The sequence below is a fragment of the Fringilla coelebs genome (genome assembly GCF_963513975.1).
Source record: "Fringilla coelebs genome assembly, chromosome: 32".
NCBI classification, from domain to species: Eukaryota; Metazoa; Chordata; class Aves; order Passeriformes; family Fringillidae; genus Fringilla; species Fringilla coelebs.
Window position 1 is genome coordinate 363,447 of NC_140058.1, and position 17,581 is coordinate 381,027.

The window sequence follows — 17,581 nt, forward strand, 5'->3', positions numbered from 1 at the left end:
GACCAGGAAAGTCCCACTGTGTGTCTGGAACACCTGGGGGCACCAGGAAAGTCCAGATGGGGGTCTGGGACATCTTTGGGGACCAGCAAAGTCCAGCTGTGGGGTTTGGGACATTTTTGGACACCAGGAAAGTCCAGCTGTGGGTTTGGGACATTTTTGGGGAGCAGGGAGGTCCCACGGTGGGTCTGGGACATCTCTGGAGACCAAGGAGGTCCCACGGTGGGTCTGGGACATTTTTGGGAAACAGGGAAGTCCAGCTGTGGGTTTGGGACATTGTTGGGGAGCAGGGAAGTCCCATGGTGAGACCCCCTGACCCCCTTGGTCCCCCCCGTCCTCTCCAGGGTCTCGGCCAAGACGCTGCCCGTGTACCTGCAGGACTCCATCACCACCTGGGAGGTCCTGGCCGTCAGCCTCTCCCCCACCAAAGGTACGGGGGCATGGAGGATAAGGGGGTTCCTGGGGTCAATGGAACGCCCCCAAACCTCATGGGGGGTCCCTGAGATCTGAAGGGTCCCCAAAAGCCTGGAGGGGTTCACCGGGATTTGAGGGATCTCCAGAATCTGAGGGGGAGATGTCCCAAAGCCTGGTGGCCATCCTTGGGATTTGAGGGATCTCCATGGAACTTGAGGGATCTCCTAAACCTTGGGAGGACTCTGGGGTCTTGGATCTCCTAAACCTTGGGAGAATTCTTTGAGATTCAAGGGATCTTTCAAACCTTGGGAGTCCTCCCAAAGTTAAGGGGATCTTGATGGATCCCCTAAACCTTGGGAGGAGTCCATGGAACTTGAGGGATCTCCCAAACTTTGGGATTCAAGGGGTCTCCTAAACCTTGGGAGGATCCCACAGTTCTTGATGGATCTCCTAAACCTTGGGAGGATCCCACAGTTCTTGATGGATCCCCCAAACCTCGTGAGCACTCTGTGGCTCTGGATGGATCTCCCAAACCTTTTGAGGACTCCCTGGACTTCCAGGCACCTCTGAAGACCTCGGGGCTGCCTTGGTGACACGAGGCGTCCCCGACCCCAAACCCCCGCGTGTCCCCCACCCCAGGGCTGTGCGTGGCCGCCCCCTACGAGATCACGGTGATGAAGCAGTTCTTCATCGACCTCCGCCTGCCCTACTCGGTGGTGAGGAACGAGCAGGTGGAGATCCGCGCCATCCTCTACAACTACTGGCTGCACGACATCACGGTCAGTGTGGGGGGACATTATTTTGGGGACACCATCACCCTCTCCGGACCTCAGGTGTGACCTCCTTGTCACCGCCCAGGTGCGCGTGGAGCTGGTCTACAACCCCGACCTGTGCAGCCCCTCCACGCCCAAGCGGCGCTTCCAGCAGATTCTGAAGATAAAGGCCGAGTCCTCGCGCTCCGTGCCCTTCGTCATCGTCCCCCTCAAGCTCGGCCAGCTGGACGTCGAGGTCAAGGCGTCCGTCCGCGACCAGTACGTGGGCGACGGGGTCAAGAAGAAGCTCCGGGTGGTGGTGAGTGGCCGTGGTGGCCGTGGTGGTGGTGGTGGCATTTCTGTCCTTGGGATGTACCCAGCATGGTGGCATCTGTGGTGGCATCTGTGGTGGCATCCCAGCATGGCGGCATCCCAGCATGGTGGCATCCGTGGTGGCATTCCAGCATGGTGGCATCTGTGGTGGTATCCCAGCATGGTGGCATTCCAGCATGGTGGCATCTGTGGTGGCATCCCAACATGGTGGCATCTGTGGTGGCATCCCAACATGGTGGCATCCCAGCATGGTGGCATCCCAGCATGGTGGCATCTGTGGTGGCATCCCAGCATGGTGGCATCCCAACATGGTGGCATCCGTGGTGGCACCCATGGGTGCTCCTCTTCAGCAGTTGGGCGGCCACCAGGGGTGGGCCAGGTCCACCACAGCAGGGGGTGGGTGGTGGGTGGTGGCACGTCCAGTCAGCCGTGGTGGCACGAAGGGGTCAGTGTGTGGCTGGTTTGGTTTGATTGCATTATTGATTTGGAGACTCTGATCAATATCTTCATTGATGATCTGGATGGGGTCACCAAGGTCAGGATGACCATGGGACTTGATGCCCTTATTGATTTGATATTTTTAATCAATATCTTCATGGATGATCTGGATGAGGTCAGGCTGACCATGGGATTTGGTATTTTTAATCAATACCTTCATTGATGACCAGGTGGGATCAGGATGACCATGGGATTTGATACCCTCATTGATTTGGTATTTTAAATCAATACATTCATTGATGATCTGGATGGGGTCAGGCTGACCATGGGACTTGATGCCCTCATTGATTTGATATTTTTAATCAATATCTTCATTGATTATCTGGTGGGATCAGGCTGACCATGGGGCTTGATGCCCTCATTGATTTGATATTTTCAATCAATACCTTCATTGATGATCTGGATGAGATCACCAAGGTCAGGGTGACCATGGGACTTGATGCCCTCATTGATTTGATATTTTTAATCAATATCTTCATGGATGATCTGGATGAGATCAGGCTGACCATGGGGTTTGATATTTTCAATCAATACCTTCATTGATGATCTGGATGAGATCACCAAGGTCAGGCTGACCATGGGATTTGACACCCTCATTGATTTGATATTTTTAATCAATACCTTCATTGATGATCTGCATGGGGTCACCAAGGTCAGGCTGACCATGGGACTTGATGCCCTCATTGATTTGATATTTTTAATCAATACCTTCATTGATGATCTGGATGAGGTCAGGCTGACCATGGGACTTGATATTTTTAATCAATACTTTCATTGATGATCTGGATGAGATCACCAAGGTCAGGGTGAACATGGAACTTGATGCCCTCATTGATTTGATATTTTCAATCAATACCTTCATGGATGATCTGGATGAGATCAGGCTGACCATGGGGTTTGATATTTTCAATCGATACCTTCATGGATGATCTGCATGGGGACACCGAGGTCAGGCTGACCATGGAACTTGATGCCCTCATTGATTTGATATTTCTAATCAATACCTTCATTGATGATCTGAAGAAATCACCAAGGTCAGGCTGACTGTGGGACTTGATGTCCTCATTGATCTGATATTTTTAATCAATACCTTCACTGATGACCTGCATGGGGTCACCGAGGTCAGGCTGACTGTGGGACTTGATGCCCTCATTGATCTGATATTTTTAATCAATACCTTCACTGATGATCTGGATGGGGTCACCAAGGTCAGGCTGACCATGGGAATTGATGTCCTTATTGATCTGATATTTTTAATCAATATCTTCATGGATGATCTGGATGAGATCACCAAGGTCAGGCTGACCATGGGACTCGATGCCCTCATTGATTTGATATTTTTAATCAATACCTTCATTGATGATCTGCATGGGGTCAGGCTGACCATGGGGTTTGATATTTTCAATCAATACCTTCATTGATGATCTGGATGAGATCAGACTGACCATGGGACTTGATGCCCTCATTGATTTGATATTTTCAATCAATACCTTCATGGATGATCTGCATGGGGTCACCGAGGTCAGGCTGACCGTGGTGGCACCACAAGAAGTTGACCCAGACACAAGAGTGACCTTGGGGTCTCCAGGACCTCCGTGACCTGTGTGACCCGGTGTGGCCCCCTGGGCTTGTCCCCATGTGTCACTGGGGGTACTGGTTTATACTGGGAGGCCCCTCCCGGTGGTCCAGAGGGGCTGGGATGGGGAGGACCCCAGACCCAAGCCCCCCTTCAGCGCCGGACTCTGCCCTGGACAGCCCGAGGGGATGCGGCTGGAGAAGACGGTGAAGATCGTGGAGCTGGACCCGCAGAACAAGGGAGTCAGTGAGTGACACCTGTGGGGACAGGGAGGTGGCTTTGGGACACCTCTGGGGACAGGGAGGTGGCTTTGGGACACCTCTGGGGACAGGGAGGTCCCACGGTGGAGCAGGGACACCTCTGGGGACAGGGAGGTGGCTTTGGGACACCTCTGGGGACAGGGAGGTCACACGGTGGGGCTGGGACACCTCTGGGGACAGGGAGGTGGCTTTGGGACACCTCTGGGGACAGGGAGGTGGCTTTGGGACACCTCTGGAGACAGGGAGGTCACACGGTGGGGCTGGGACACCTCTGGGGACAGGGAGGTGGCTTTGGGACACCTCTGGGGACAGGGAGGTCCCACGGTGGCTTTGGGACATCTTTGGGGACAGGGAGGTCCCACGGTGGCTTTGGGACATCTCTGGGGACAGGGAGGTCCCACGGTGGCTTTGGGACACCTCTGGGGACAGGGAGGTCCCACGGTGGCTTTGGGACATCTGGAGGCATCAAGGAGGCCCCTCCAAGCTCAGGTTTGGGACAACATGGAGGACAAGGGACATCCCACCACGGAACTGGGACATCTCAAGGGACAAGGGACACCCTGGCGTGGGGTGGGGCTGGGTCATCTCAGGGGAGGATTTGGGGTCACCACGCCCACCCCACCCCACAGACGGGGTGCAGGAGGAGCGGGTGAAGGCCGCGGACCTCTCGGACATCGTCCCCAACACCGAGTCGGAGACCAAAGTCAGCATCCAGGGTGAGCACCACGGAGAGGACACCTGGGGACAACCTGGTGGGGGACAGGTGGGACATCTGGAGGGTGACACGTCCTCTCCTGGCCCAGGCAACCCCGTGTCCATCATCGTGGAGAAGGCCATCGACGGGGCCAAGCTGAAGCACCTGATCGTGACGCCGTCGGGCTGTGGGGAGCAGAACATGATCTCCATGACGCCCACGGTCATCGCCGTCCACTACCTGGACAGCACCCAGCAGTGGGAGACCTTCGGCATCGACCGCCGGGCCGGCGCCATCGAGCTGATCCGGAAAGGTGGGAACGGCTCCGAAAGGGAGGGAACGGCCCCAAAAGGGGTGGGACGGGCAACAGAAGGGGTGGGAATGGCCTCAAAATGGTGGGAATGGCACCAAAATGGTGTGAATGGCCCCAGAATGGTGGGATGTTCTCAAAATGGTGGGAATGGCACCAAAAGGGGTGGGATTGGCAGCAAAAGTGGTGGGAATGGCCTCAAAATGGTGGGAATGGCCCCAGAATGGTGGGATGTCCTCAGAACGGTGAGAATGGTCTCAAAGTGGTGGGAAGAGCACCAAAATGGTGGGAATGTCCCCAGAATGGTGGGAATGGCCTGAAAGTGGTGGCAACGGCCTCAAAATGGTGGGAATGGCACCAAAAGGGAGGGAACGGCCCCAAAAGTGGTGGGACGGGCAACAAAAGTGGTGGGGATGTCCTCAAAATGGTGGGAATGGCACCAAAATGGTGTGAATGGCCCCAGAATGGTGGGATGTCCTCAAAATGGTGGGAATGGCCTCAAAGTGGTGGGAATGGCACCAAAATGGTGGGAACGACCCCAGGATGGTGGGATGTCCTCAAAATGGTGGGAATGGCCTAAAAGTGGTGGGACTGTCCTCAAAAGTGGTGGGAATGTCCTCAAAATGGTGGGAATGGCACCAAAATGGTGTGAATGGCCCCAGAATGGTGGGATGTTCTCAAAATGGTGGGAACGGCCTCAAAGTGGTGGGAACGGCACCGACAGGGAGGGAACGGCACCAAAAGGGGTGGGACGGGCAACAAAAGTGGTGGGGATGGCCTCAAAGTGGTGGGAATGGCCTGAAAGTGGTGGGAACAGCCTGAAAATGGTGGGAACGGCACTAAAATGGTGGGAACGGCCCCAGAATGGTGGGAACGGCAACAAAAGTGGTGGGAATGTCCTCAAAATGGTGGGAATGCCCTCAAAGTGGTGGGAATGGCACCAAAATGGTGGGAACGGCACCAAAAGTGGTGGGAACGGCCTCAAAGTAGTGGGAACGGCCTCAAAGTGGTGGGAATGTCCTCAGAATGGTGGGAATGGCACCAAAATGGTGGGAATGTCCTCAAAATGGTGGGAATGGCACCAAAATGGTGGGAATGTCCTCAGAATGGTGGGAATGCCGTCAAAATGGTGGGAATGGCAAAAAGGGAGGGAACAGCCCCAAAAGGGGTGGGACGGGCAACAAAAGTGGTGGGAATGTCCTCAAAGTGGTGGGAACGGCACCAAAATGGTGGGAACGACCCCAGGATGGTGGGATGTCCTCAAAATGGTGGGAATGGCCTGAAAGTGGTGGGAACGGCACCAAAAGTGGTGGGAACGACCCCAGGATGGTGGGATGTCCTCAAAATGGTGGGAATGGCCTGAAAGTGGTGGGAACGGCACCAAAAGTGGTGGGAATGCCATCAAAATGGTGGGAACAGTCTCAAAATGTTGGGAATGTCCTCAGAATGGTGGGAATGGCACCGAAAGTGGTAGGAGTGTCCTCAAAATGGTGAGAACAGCCCCAAAATGGTGGGAATGTCCTCAAAATGGTGGGAACAGCCTCAAAGTGGTGGGAATGGCCTCAAAGTGGTGGGAATGTCCTCAAAAGGGTGGGAACGGCAACAAAAGTGGTGGGAATGCCATGAAAATGGTGGGAATGGCCTCAAAATGTTGGGAATGTCCTCAGAATGGTGGGAATGGCACTGAAAGTGGTGGGAATGTCCTCAAAATGATGGGAAGAGCCCCAAAATGGTGGGAATGTCCTCAGAATGGTGGGAATGGCACTGATAGTGGTGGGAATGTCCTCAAAATGGTGGGAATGTCCTCAGAATGGTGGGAATGTCCTCAGAATGGTGGGAATGGCACTGATAGTGGTGGGAATGTCCTCAAAATGGTAGGAATGGTCCTGAAAGTGGTAGGTGTGTCCTCAAAATGGTGGGAATGACCCCCAAATGGTGGGAAGAGCAACAAAAGTGGTGGGAATGTCCCTCGGTGTCCTCTCTCGGGTCACAGAAGGTCCCTATGATCCGAGGCGCTGCAGAAGGTCACTCCTCTGGAGGTGACCTGGGTTGGGTGACACCAGTTTGGGGTTTCCAGAGTTACTGGTGTGCACTGGGAGGGGCTCCAGAGTGGGTTGGTGGCCTGAGGGTTCCTCAGCTTGGGGGGCTGCTCTTTGTGTTGGCCAACAGTTGGAGGACATTGGTGGCCTGAGACCACCACTGGCCACCCCTCGCCTTGACCAATGGTTGGAGGCCATTGGTGGCCTGAAGCCATCACTGGCCACTCCTCAGTTGACCAATGACTGAAAGATATTGGTGGCCTGAGGCCGCCCCTTGTGTTGACCAACAGCTGGACGACATTGGTGGCCTGAAGCCATCACTGGCCACTCCTCATGTTGACCAGTGGTTGGAGGCCATTGGTGGCCTGAAGCCACTCATGTTGACCAACAGTTGGAGGACATTGGTGGCCTGAAGCCATCACTGGCCACCTCTCATGTTGACCAACAGTTGGAGGACACTGATGGCCACAAGCCATTCCTCATGTTGACCAATGGTTGGAGGACATTGGTGGCCTAAAGCCACCACTGGCCACCCCTCACCTTGACCAATGGTTGGAGGACATTGGTGGCCTGAGGCCGCCCCCTGTGTTGACCAACAGTTGGAGGACATTGGTGGCCTGAAGCCATCCCTCAGGTTGACCAATGGTTGGAAGCCATTGGTGGCCTGAAGCCCCTCATGTTGACCAACAGTTGGACGACATTGGGGGCCTGAAGCCATCACTGGCCACTCCTCATGTTGACCAACAGTTGGAGGACATTGGTGGCCTGAAGCCACCACTGGCCACCCCTTGCCTTGACCAACAGTTGGAGAACATTGGGGGCCTGAAGCTATCATTGGCCACCTCTCATGTTGACCTAGAGTTGGAGGACATTGGTGGCCTTAAGCCACCACTGGCCACTCCTCGCCTTGACCAATGGTTGGAGGACATTGGTGGCCTGAATCCCCTCATGTTGACCAACGGTTGGAGGCCATTGGTGGCCTGAAGCCCCTCATGTTGACCAACAGTTGGAGGCCATTGGTGGCCTGAAGCCATCCCTCATGTTGACCAGCAGTTGGAGGACATTGGTGGCCTGAAGCCACCCCTTGCATTGACCAACAGCTGGAGGACATTGATGGCCTGAAGCCATCATTGGCCACCTCTCATGTTGACCAACGGTTGGAGGACATTGGTGGCCTGAGACCACCACTGGCCACCCCTTGCCTTGACCAACAGTTGGAGAACATTGGGGGCCTGAAGCCATCACTGGCCACTCCTCATGTTAGCCAATGGTTGGAGGACATTGGTGGCCTGAGGCCACCCCTTGAATTGACCAACAGTTGGAGGACATTGGTGGCCTGAAGCCATCATTGGCCACCCCTCATGTTGACCAACGGTTGGAGGCCATTGGTGGCCTGAAGCCCCTCATGTTGACCAACGGTTGGAGCCCATTGGTGGCCTGAAGCCCACCCAGGCCACCCCTGGCGTTGACCACCGGCCATCTCCTCACAGGTTACACCCAACAGTTGGCCTACCGCAAGCCCGACAACTCCTACGCCGCCTTCATCAACCGCCCCTCCAGCACCTGGTGAGGGACCTGCCACCACCACCGCCACCACCCAGCCCAGGTGTCACGGCCAGGTGTGACCCTCAGGTGTCCCCATGCCCAGGCTGACCGCCTACGTGGTGAAGGTGTTCGCCATGGCCAGGAAGCTGACGGACATCGAGCACGGCGAGATCTGCGGCCCCATCAAGTGGCTCATCCTCAACAAGCAGAAGCCGGACGGGGTCTTCCAGGAGGACGCGCCGGTCATCCATAAGGAGATGGTGGTAGGGGGACACCTCAACCCTGTCACTGCTGGTGGCCAAAGCTGGGGGGACCTCGGGTGGAGGGTGGGAGGTTTTGGGTGAAGGTCTGGTGAACTTTGGGTGCTCCTTGGACGTTCCTGGGGTGAAGGTCAGGTGAACCTCAGGAATTCATTGAGTGTTCCTTGGGTGAAGTTCAGGTGGTTTTCGGGTGTTCCTTGGGTGGTTTTCGGGTGTTCCTTGGGTGGTTTTTGGGTGTTCCTTGGGCATTCCTGGAATGAAGGTCAGGTGAACCTCAGGAATTCATTGAGTGTTCCTTGGGTGAAGTTCGGGTGGTTTTTGGGTGTTCCTTGGGTGGTTTTTGGGTGTTCCTTGAAGTTTCCTTGGGTGAAAGTCAGGTGAACCTCAGGAATTCATTGCGTGTTCCTTGGGTGAAGTTCAGGTGGTTTTTGGGTGTTCCTTGGGCGTTCCTGGGGAGAAGGTCAGGTGAACCTCAGGAATTCATTGAATGTTCCTTGGGTGGTTTTTGGGTGGTTTTTGGGTGTTCCTTGGGTGGTTTTTGGGTGTTCCTTGGAGTTTCCTGGGGTGAAGGTCAGGTGAACCTCAGGAATTCATTGAGTGTTCCTTGGGTGAAGTTCGGGTGGGTTTTGGGTGTTCCTTGGGCGGTTTTCGGGTGTTCCTTGGGTGGTTTTTGGGTGTTCCTTGGGCATTCCTGGAATGAAGGTCAGGTGAACCTCAGGAATTCGTTGAGTGTTCTTTGGTTGAAGTTCGGGTGGGTTTTGGGTGTTCCTTGGGTGGTTTTTGGGTGGTTTTTGGGTGTTCCTTGGGTGGTTTTTGGGTGTTCCTTGGGTGAAATTTGTGTGGTTTTTGGGTGTTCCTTGGGCTTTCCTGGGGTGAAGGTCAGGTGAACCTCAGGAATTCGTTGAGTGTTCCTTGGGTGAAGTTCGCATGGTTTTTGGGTGTTCCTGGAATGAAGGTCAGGTGTTCCTTGGGTGGTTTTTGGGTGTTCCTTGGGAGTTCCTGGAATGAAGGTCAGGTGAACCTCAGGAATTTGTTGAGTGTTCCTTGGGTGAAGTTCGGGTGGTTTTTCGGTGTTCCTTGGGTGTTCCTTAGGTGTTCCTTGGGTGAAGGTCAGGTGAAGGTCAAACATTCCATAGGTCTTTCTTGGGTGTCCCTTGGGCAAAGTTGGGGTGTCCATTGGGTGTCCCTTGGGAGTCCCTTGGGTGTTCTTTGGGTGTCCCTTGAGTGTTCCTCATATGAAGGTCATGTGAAGGTCAGATATTCTTTGGGTGTCCCTTGGGTGAAGTCTGGGTGTCCCTTGGGTGTCCCTTGGGTGAAGTCTGGGTGTCCCTTGGGTGTCCCTTGGGTGACATTTGAGTGTCCCTTGGGTGTCCCTTGAGTGTCCCTTGGGTGTTCCTCACATGAAGATCAGGTGAAGGTCAGGTGAAGCTCAGATACCCTTTGGGTGTCCCTTGGGTGAAGTCTGGGTGTCCCTTGGGTGTTCTATGTTCCTCACCTGAAGGTCAGGTGAAGGTCAGATTCCCTTTGGGTGTCCCTTGGGTGTCATTTGAGTGTCCCTTGGGTGTCCCTTGATTGTCCCTTGAGCGTTACTCACCTGAAGGTCAGGTGAAGGTCAGATATCCTCTGGGTGTCCCTTGGGTGACATTTGAGTGTCCCTTGAGTGTCCCTTGGCTGTCCCTTGGCTGTCCCTCAGACTGGTCAAGGACAGATCCTTGGAATGAGCTGCTGGTGGACCATCGAGCTCTTGGAAAACCCCAATCCCGAGGTTTTTTCCCTCTTTTTCATCCCACAGGGAGGCTACCACGGCGCCGAGCCCGAGGTGTCCCTCACCGCCTTCGTCCTCATCGCCCTGGAGGAGGCGCGGGACACCTGCAAGGACCACGTCAACGTGAGTGACCCCACCTGGGGACAGGTGACATTCCTGAGATGCCAGACCATGACGGAAGCCACCTGAGGTGCCAAATTCTCCATCCTTGGTTCGCAGAGCTTGGACGACAGCATCAACAAGGCGGCCGGGTTCCTGGCGCGGCGCTACGAGCAGCTGGCCCGGCCCTACACGGTGGCCCTGGCGTCCTACGCGCTGGCCCTGGCCGGGAAGCTCCAGAGCGAGAGGATCCTCATGAGGTTCTCCAAAGGTGACACATCAAGAGGGGTCAAATTGGGGTGAAAGGACCTGGGTTTGGGTCATCGTGAGGTTCTCCTAAGGTGACATCTCAAAAGGGGTCAAATTGGGGTGAAAGGAGGTGGGTTTGGGTCATTGTGAGGTTCTCCAGAGGTGACGTCTCAAGAGGGGTCAAATTGGGGTGAAAGGAGGTGGGTTTGGGTCATCGTGAGGTTCTCCAAAGGTGATACCAAATCTGGGGTGGAAATTGGTCAAAATTGGGGTGAAAGGAGGTGGGTTTGGGTTATCGTGAGGTTCTCCAAAGGTGACGTCTCAAGAGGGGTCAAATTGGGGTGAAAGGAGGTGGGTTTGGGTCCTCATGAGGTTCTCCAAAGGTGACGCCTCAAGAGGTGTCAAATTGGGGTGAAAGGAGGTGGGTTTGGGTCATCACGAGGTTCTCCAAAGGTGACGTCTCAAGAGGGGTCAAATTGGGGTGAAAGGAGGTGGGTTTGGGTCATCGTGAGGTTCTCCTAAGGTGGCACCAATCCTAGGGTGGAAATTGGTCAAAATTGGGGTGAAAGGAGGTGGGTTTGGGTCATCATGAGGTTCTCCAGAGGTCATGCCTCAAGAGGGGTCAAATTGGGGTGAAAGGAGGTGGGTTTGGGTCCTCATGAGGTTCTCCAGAGGTGACGTCTCAAGAGGGGCTAAATTGGGGTGAAAGGAGGTGGGTTTGGATCCTCATGAAGTTCTCCAAAGATGAGACCAAACCTGGGGTAGAAATTGGTCAAAATTGGGGTGAAAGGAGGTGGGTTTGGGTCATCGTGAGGTTCTCCAAAGGTGACACCAAACCTAGGGTGGAAATTGGTCAAATTGGGGTGAAAGGAGGTGGGTTTGGGTCCTCATGAGGTTCTCCAGAGGTGATGCCTCAAGAGGGGTTAAAATTGGGGTGAAAGGAGGTGGGTTTGGGTCATCACAAGGTTCTCCAAAGGTGACGTCTCAAGAGGGGTCAAATTGAGGTGAAAGGAGGTGGGTTTGGGTCATCATGAGGTTCTCCAGAGGTCATGCCTCAAGAGGGGTCAAATTGGGGTGAAAGGAGGTGGGTTTGGGTCATCATGAGGTTCTCCAAAGATGATATCTCAACAGGGGTCAAATCGGGGTGAAAGGAGGTGGGTTTGGGTACTCTTAAGGTTCTCCAAAGCTGATTTCGAGTTCTCCTGAGGTTCTCTAGAACTGAACCCTCACCCAGGGTGGGAATTTGGGGTCAGGGGAGGTGGTTTTGGGTCCTCCTGAGCTTCTCCAGAGCTGGTTTTGGGTCCTCCTGAGGTTCTCCAAGGTGACACCTCACCTTGGGGTTGAAACTGGGGTCAGGGGAGGTGGTTTTGGGTCCTCCTGAGCTTCTCCAGAACTGAATCCTCACCAAGGGCTGGAATTTGGGGTTAGGGGAGGAGGTTTTGGGTCCTCCTGAGGTTCTCCAGAACTGAACCCTCTCCCAGGGCTGGAATTTGGGGTCAGGGGAGGTGGTTTTGGGTCCTCCTGAGCTCCTCCAGAACCGTTTTTGGCCCCTCCTGAGATCACGCCTCGCCCGGTGCTGTCATTGTGGCCGGGCCGAGGTGGCCGTGGGTGTCCCCGCGGGTGGCCGAAGGTGTCCCCGATGTCCCCGCAGGCGGGGCCAGCTGGGAGGAGCGCAACGCCCACACCTACAACATCGAGGGCACGTCCTACGCGCTGCTGGCCCTGCTGCAGATGAAGAAGGCCGAGCTGGCCGGGCCGGTGGTGCGGTGGCTGGCCCGGCAGAACTACTACGGAGGGGGCTACGGCTCCACCCAGGTGGGACACGGGACACGCCCGGCCACCCGCGGGGACACCGGGGGCGCCTGGTGGCGCTGGGGGGGACAGGGGTGGGTGCTGTCATTTGGGGACGGCTCGGGTGGCACCGGAGCCCGAGGTCACTCAGAAGAGTTTGGGGATGCTGCAGGTGATGTCCCCAGGCTCTGGTGACACCGGTGTCCCCTCAGGCCACTCAGGAGTCCTTGTGGGCTCTCCACCCAGTGTCCCCAAGCCCTGGTGACACCACTGTCCCCTCAGGCCACCCAGGAGTCCTTGTGGGTTCTCCACCCAGTGTCCCCAAGCCATGGTGACCCCAATGTCCCCTCAGGCCACCATCCTGGTGTTCCAAGCGCTGGCCCAGTACCAGGTGGACACAAAGCTGCTGTCCCCAAGCCATGGTGACCCCACTGTCCCTTCAGGCCACCCAGGAGCCCTTGTGGGCTCTCCACCCAGTGTCCCCAAGCCCTGGTGACACCATTGTCCCCTCAGCCAACCCAGGAGTCCTTGTGGGCTTTCCACTCAGTGTCCCCAAGCCCTGGTGACCCCACTGTCCCCTCATGCCACCATCCTGGTGTTCCAAGCGCTGGCCCAGCACACACACGTGGTGTCCCCAAGGCCTGGTGACCCCGATGTCCCCTCAGGCCACCCTGGAGTCCTTGTGGGTTCTCCACCCAGTGTCCCCAAGCCCGGGTGATACCACTGTCCCCTCAGGCCACCCAGGAGTCCTTGTGGGCTCTCCAGCCAGTGTCCCCAAGCCATGGTGACACCACTGTCCCCTCAAGGCCTCTCAGAAGAGCTTGTGGGCTCTCCACCCAGTGTCCCCAAACCCTGGTGACCCCATTGTCCCCTCAGGCCACCATCCTGGTGTTCCAAGCGCTGGCCCAGCACACACAGGTGGTGTCCCCAAGCCATGGTGACCCCGCTGTCCCCTCAGGCCACCATCCTGGTGTTCCAAGCGCTGGCCCAGTACCAGGTGGCGGCGCAGGACAAGGAGCAGCTGGAGCTGGACGTGTCGGTGCTGCTGCCGCGCCGCGCCAGCCCCATCAAATACCGCATCGAGAACCGCAACGCGCTGGTGGCGCGCTCCGCCGAGGTACCTGAACCTGGGCCTGGCACCTGAACCTGAACCTGGCACCTGAACCTGGCACCTGGCACCTGTCCCTGTCACCTGTCCCTGGCACCTGTCGCTGTCCATGGCACCTGCCCCTGTCACCTGTCCCTGTCCCTGTTCCTGGCACCTGTCCCTGTCCCCTGTCCCTGGCACCTGTCCCTGTCCCTGTGACCTGTCCCTGTGACCTGTCCCTGTCCCTAGCACCTGTCCCATGGCACACGTCCCCTGTCCCTGACACCTGTCCTTGTCCCTGTCCCTGTCCCTGGCACTTGGCACCTGTCACCGGTCCATGGCACCTGTCCCTGTCCCTGGCACCTGAACCTGTCACCTGGCACCTGTCCCTGTCCCTGGCACCTGGAATCTGTCACCTGTCCCTGTCACCTGTCCCTGGCCCTGGCACCTGTCCCTGTCACCTGTCCCTGTCACCTGTCCCTGTCCATGGTACCTGTCCCTGACCCTGTCACCTGTCCCCTGTCCCTAGCACCTGCCTCTGGCACCTGTCCCTGGCACCTGTCCCTGTCCCTGTGACCTGTCCCTGTGACCTGTCCCTGTCCCTAGCACCTGTCCCATGGCACCTGTCCCCTGTCCCTGACACCTGTCCTTGTCCCTGTCCCTGGCACCTGTCCCTGGCACCTGGAATCTGTCACCTGTCCCTGTCCCTGGCACCTGTCCCTGGCACCTGTCCCTGTCACCTGTCCCTGTCACCTGTCCCTGTCCCTGTCACCTGTCCCCTGGCATTGTCACCTGGCACTGTCACCTCTGGTCTCCTCATTGGATAATCCCATCCCAGCACCACCATTGTCCCCTCCATGTCCCCTCCTGTCCCCTCTGTGTCCTCTCAAGCCTTGGGATGTCCCAGGCTGGCCTTGTCCCCTCCTGGAGTGTCCTTGTCACCTCCATGTCCTGGCCTGACCTTGTCCCCTCCATGTCCCCACACACCCCTGCACCTCTGCCTGTCCCTCCTGGGGACGTCCCCTGTCCCCTCCCAATGTCCCCTCCCAATGTCCCCTGTCCCCTTCCAATGTCCCCTGTCCCCTCCCAATGTCACCAATGTCCCCTGTCCCCTTCCAATGTCCCCTGTCCCCTCCCAATGTCACCAATGTCCCCTGTCCCCTCCCAGTGTCCCCTGTGCCCTCCCAATGTCCCCTGCTGATGTCCCCTATCCCCTCCCAATGTCCCCTGTCCCCTCCCAATGTCCCCTCCTGATGTCCCCTGTCCCCTCCCAATGTCACCAAGGTCCCTTGTCCCCTTCCAATGTCCCCTGTCGCCTCCCAATGTCCCCTCCCAACCTCCCCTGTGCCCTCCCAATGTCCACTCCCAATGTCCCCTCCCAATGTTCCCTCCTGATGTCCCCTGTCCCCTCCCGATGTCCCCAACGTCCCTGTGCCCTCCCAATGTGCCCTCCCCATGTCCCCTGTCCCCTCCCCCTGTCCCCTGTCCCCTCCCGCTGTCCCCAACGTCCCTGTCCCCTCCCCCTGTCCCCTCCCCATGTCCCCTGTCCCCTCCCAATGTCCCCTCCCCATGTCCCCGGTCCCCTCCCGATGTCCCCTGTCCCCTCTCAATGTCCCCTCCCCATGTCCCCTGTCCCCTCCTGATGTCCCCAGTCCCCTCCCCCTGTCCCCTCCCCATGTCCCCTGTCCCCTCCCGCTGTCCCCAACGTCCCTGTCCCCTCCCCCTGTCCCCTCCCCTGTCCCCTGTCCCCTCCCGCTGTCCCCAACGTCCCTGTCCCCTCCCCCTGTCCCCTGTCCCCTGTCCCCTCCCGCTGTCCCCAACGTCCCTGTCCCCTCAGACCAAGGAGAACGAGGACTTCACGGTCAAGGCCGAGGGCGTGGGCAAGGGGACAATGACAGTGGTGACCGTGTACCACGCCAAGGTCCCCGAGAGCGATGACAAATGTGACAAGTTCCACCTGAGCGTGGACGTGCAGGACGTCAGCAAGGGTGGGTCCCCAACTGTCCCCTCCCCGTCCTCGCGGTGTCACCCCCAACCCCGCCCCTTGTCCCCTCTGTGTGTGTGCCCCGTGTCACCTTCGATGTCACCTCGGTGTCCCCACCCAGGCAGGGAAGAGGAGGACATCATCAGGACTGTCAAGATCAACATCTGCACCAGGTGGGGACAGTGGGGACACTGGGGACAGTGGGGACAGTGGGGACACTGGGGACAGTGGGGACAGTGGGGACAGTGGGGACATTGGGGACAGTGGGGACAGTGGGGACATTGGGGACAGTGGGGATAGTGGGGACAGTAGGGACAGTGGGGACATTGGGGACAGTGGGGACGGTGGGGACAGTGGGGACAGTGGGGACGGTGGGGACAGTGGGGACAGTGGGGACAGTGGGGACAGTGGGGACAATGGGGACAGTGGGGACATTGGGGACATTGGGGACAGTGGGGACAGTGGGGATAGTGGGGACAGTGGGGACATTGGGGACAGTGGGGACAGTGGGGATAGTGGGGACATTGGGGACATTGGGAACAGTGGGGACATTAGGGACAGTGGGGACACTGGGGACAGTGGGGACATTGGGGACATTGGGGACAGGGGGAACACTGGGGACAGTGGGGACATTGGGGACAGTGGGGACATTGGGGACAGTGGGGATAGTGGGGACATTGGGGACAGTGGGGATAGTGGGGACATTGGGGACATTAGGGACATTGGGGACACTGGGGACAGTGGGGACATTGGGGACAGTGGGGACAGTGGGGACACCTTGAGGACATTGGGGACACTGGGGACATTGGGGACATTGGGGACAGGGTGGGGAATGGGGTGAAGGGACACTGGGGACATTGGGGACACTGGGGACACTGGGGACACTGGGGACAAAAAGCACTCCCCTTGTCCCATGGGGGCATTGGGGACGGGGGGAGGGGACGCTGGGGACACTGCAGGGCGGGGCCAGGCGGGGGTGGCCTGAGCTGTGTCCCCACAGGTACCTGGACACCGTGGATGCCACCATGTCCATCCTGGACGTGTCCATGCTCACGGGCTTCTCGCCGGACCTGCAGGACCTCAGGAGGGTCAGTGAGGGGACAGGGGACAGCCAGGGGACACTGAGGGGACAGCGTGGGGACACTGCGGGGACATGGGGACACTGAGGGGACACTGAGGGGACATGGGGACACTGAGGGGACATGGGGACATTGTGGGGACACTGAGGGGACACTGTGGGGACATGGGGACACTGCGGGGACACCGTGGATGCCACCATGTCCATCCTGGACGTGTCCATGCTCACGGGCTTCTCGCCAGACCTGCAGGACCTCAGGAGGGTCAGTGCGGGGACAGGGGACACTGAGGGGACACTGTGGGGACATCGTGGGGACATGGGGACACTGAGGGGACATGGGGACACCATGGGGACACTGCGGGGACATGGGGACACCATGGGGACACTGCGGGGACATGGAGACACTGCAGGGACATGGGGACACCAGGGGTGGGGGACAAGGGGACACTGAAGGGGATATGGAGACACTGGTGGGGGGACTTGGGGACACTGAGGGGACATGGGGACAACAGGGGGACATGGGGACAGCAGGGGACATGGGGACACCGGGGGGGGGGACATGGGGACACTGAGGGGGACCTGGTTGAGACAGGGGACCCCATGTCTTTGTGCCATCGTGTCCTCATCAATGATGATGTCACCATCAATGTCCCCACATTGGCACACGTGTCCCCACATCGCCGTTGTCCCTGTGTGTCCCCACGGTCCCGGTGTCACGGTGTCCCTGCGTGTCCCTGTGTGTCCGGTGTCACTGTGTCACTGTGTGTCTCTGTGTGTCCGGTGTCACCGTGTCCCTGTGTGTCCCCATGGTCCCAGTGTCACCGTGTCCCTGTGTGTCCCCACGGTCCCG

At 57.6% G+C, this 17,581-nt stretch overlaps 1 protein-coding gene across 2 annotated transcripts in view; it reads left to right on the forward strand.

The window, feature by feature from the left end:
* LOC311164425 (A.superbus venom factor 1-like) overlaps positions 1 to 17,581 on the forward strand; it is a 56,088-nt gene that overhangs the window by 25,839 nt on the left and 12,668 nt on the right. For both annotated transcript variants that reach the window (XM_084223879.1, XM_084223878.1), the window contains exons 19-33: positions 342 to 427; positions 1,051 to 1,190; positions 1,270 to 1,482; positions 3,750 to 3,816; positions 4,460 to 4,546; positions 4,634 to 4,837; positions 8,364 to 8,439; positions 8,522 to 8,681; positions 10,471 to 10,566; positions 10,663 to 10,813; positions 12,443 to 12,606; positions 13,541 to 13,699; positions 15,507 to 15,657; positions 15,775 to 15,826; positions 16,654 to 16,741. In XM_084223879.1, coding sequence (XP_084080005.1) covers positions 342 to 427; positions 1,051 to 1,190; positions 1,270 to 1,482; positions 3,750 to 3,816; positions 4,460 to 4,546; positions 4,634 to 4,837; positions 8,364 to 8,439; positions 8,522 to 8,681; positions 10,471 to 10,566; positions 10,663 to 10,813; positions 12,443 to 12,606; positions 13,541 to 13,699; positions 15,507 to 15,657; positions 15,775 to 15,826; positions 16,654 to 16,741 — 1,894 coding nt within the window. The remainder of the gene's footprint in view (positions 1 to 341; positions 428 to 1,050; positions 1,191 to 1,269; positions 1,483 to 3,749; positions 3,817 to 4,459; positions 4,547 to 4,633; positions 4,838 to 8,363; positions 8,440 to 8,521; positions 8,682 to 10,470; positions 10,567 to 10,662; positions 10,814 to 12,442; positions 12,607 to 13,540; positions 13,700 to 15,506; positions 15,658 to 15,774; positions 15,827 to 16,653; positions 16,742 to 17,581) is intronic.